We start from the raw sequence: 1,795 nt of genomic DNA, 5'->3' as shown, positions 1-1,795 counted from the left end.
CCTCTCTTCCCCTTACTGACCTGCGTGGACAACCTGTCCCAGTGTCCACAGGGTAGGAAACCTGGACTGAGACCCATGCTTGGAGGCAGCCTGTCCAGTGGTGGCACTCTCAATGATGTAGCCTCAGAATTGAATGTAAGATTACAGCGGTAAATCAGTGGCCTTTTAGCTCTGCTCTGCTGTTTAGTGGTGACATTTTTGTTTTCTGTTTTATTTACCTGCACTTTATAATCATGTGTGCTTTTCTTTTCTGTTTTTCTTTACATTTATAGCTGATGCAGATGCATTTAAAATTCTCCTGGAGATGAAGATGAAGAAGAGGCAGAAAAAGCCTACTTTACCAAGTACTGTGACTGAGCTTGACACCGAGGATGGTTCTAAAGTATATGTGGTTGGAACAGCCCACTTCAGCGACAGCAGCAAAAAGGATGTAGTGAAGGTAAATACTAAGTGGGAGCCTTTCAGGAGCATGTTTGTGTTGTCAACTTGGCACTAAGTAGAATGAAGTCCAGCTGTCTGACTTGGTTCTGTGTTGTAATCTCCAAACTCTTTTCGCTTCGTGAGCTGTTGGAGGAATAACTGCACTGTGGGATGAGTCAAGAGGCAGACATATTATCTTAATCATTTTTTTGATGCAATACATTGCTCTCCCATCTCCACTATTTTTATTTGTCCTTAAACAACAAATGCAGATACAGTGCCAGCATTAAAAGTAGAAGTCTCACTAGTGAAGCTTACATTGCCTGTCATGATACAGCATCACATCAAGCCAACAGTGTGTACTGTGGTTGTTGCATGCTCACTGTGATGGGGACATGCTGAGAAGACACAAAGACTAGAACAGAAACTGCAGTTTACAGCTTCTCTGTGCTCAGGGTGTGTACTATTGAGCTGTAAAACCATGCTGCCCCAAATTTGGATTCCATTCTCAAGATGCAAATGGGTCCAAAGCTCTAATGAAAGTAGGAACTATTTCATCCTGCACTTCATGCAAAGTCTACAGTTTAGAGTGGCTTTATTCTCCAGGAGCTACATGGGGAGGAATCTTGTGCCAGAATCATCAACTCTGGTTCCTTGCAAAGCTTATTCTAACTCAGATTGCAAATGATCACAGAGTATGGTCAAAGGAACTTTGTGAATGTGAGAAGTTTAACATCAAGTTTTTTTCCACATATAGCCCCCAGTACAACATGTCCTACATCTTCCTGTCCCAAAGCATCCAATAACTAAAGCATTTTTCTGTCATCTTACTTGATGCTTTTCCCAATACATAGCTATTTGGAGAAGTCTTACTTACTCTTTCACCGTTCTTTTAATTGAAAATGGTGGCTGGAGTGTGCTTTTAAGTCCCCTTTCTCATGAAAGTATTGGTATTGACTGCCTTTCTGTTTAATCCTTCCTAATCTGGTGTAAATAAATTAATGTTTTTCAGACAATACAAGAGGTGCAGCCTGATGTAGTTGTGGTGGAACTATGCCAGTACAGGGTTTCGATGTTAAAGATGGATGAAAAGACATTGCTAAAAGAAGCCAAAGAAATAAATCTGGAAAAACTTCAACAAGCTATAAAGCAGGTATGATTATCAGAGTGAGAATTAAAGGTTTGTGTTAAGAGGAATTTGTCAAGTTACAACCAAAACCAGTGTTCCCATCAGCTGGGAACCTAATACTGTGCACTTAGGTGAGAGTACCATTACAGTGGCAACGTTAGGTTTGGTTTGGTGGTGTGTTTTTTTTTGTTTGTTTTTTTTTTTTTTTTTTTTTGCTTGGCTTTTGTGGAACAGAAGCCCTCAATG

At 40.4% G+C, this 1,795-nt stretch overlaps 1 protein-coding gene across 1 annotated transcript in view; it reads left to right on the top strand.

Moving 5' to 3' along the window:
- TRABD (TraB domain containing) overlaps positions 1 to 1,795 on the top strand; it is a 21,553-nt gene that overhangs the window by 4,596 nt on the left and 15,162 nt on the right. Inside the window, exons 3-4 of the mRNA XM_010293352.1 lie at positions 273 to 439; positions 1,433 to 1,573. Of these exons, the coding sequence (XP_010291654.1) occupies positions 273 to 439; positions 1,433 to 1,573 (308 nt within the window). The remainder of the gene's footprint in view (positions 1 to 272; positions 440 to 1,432; positions 1,574 to 1,795) is intronic.

Source organism: Phaethon lepturus, unplaced genomic scaffold (assembly GCF_000687285.1).
Source record: "Phaethon lepturus isolate BGI_N335 unplaced genomic scaffold, ASM68728v1 scaffold78, whole genome shotgun sequence".
NCBI lineage: Eukaryota > Metazoa > Chordata > Aves > Phaethontiformes > Phaethontidae > Phaethon > Phaethon lepturus.
Note: the sequence above shows the minus strand (reverse complement) of the source record. Positions and strands in the feature narration are given on the sequence as shown.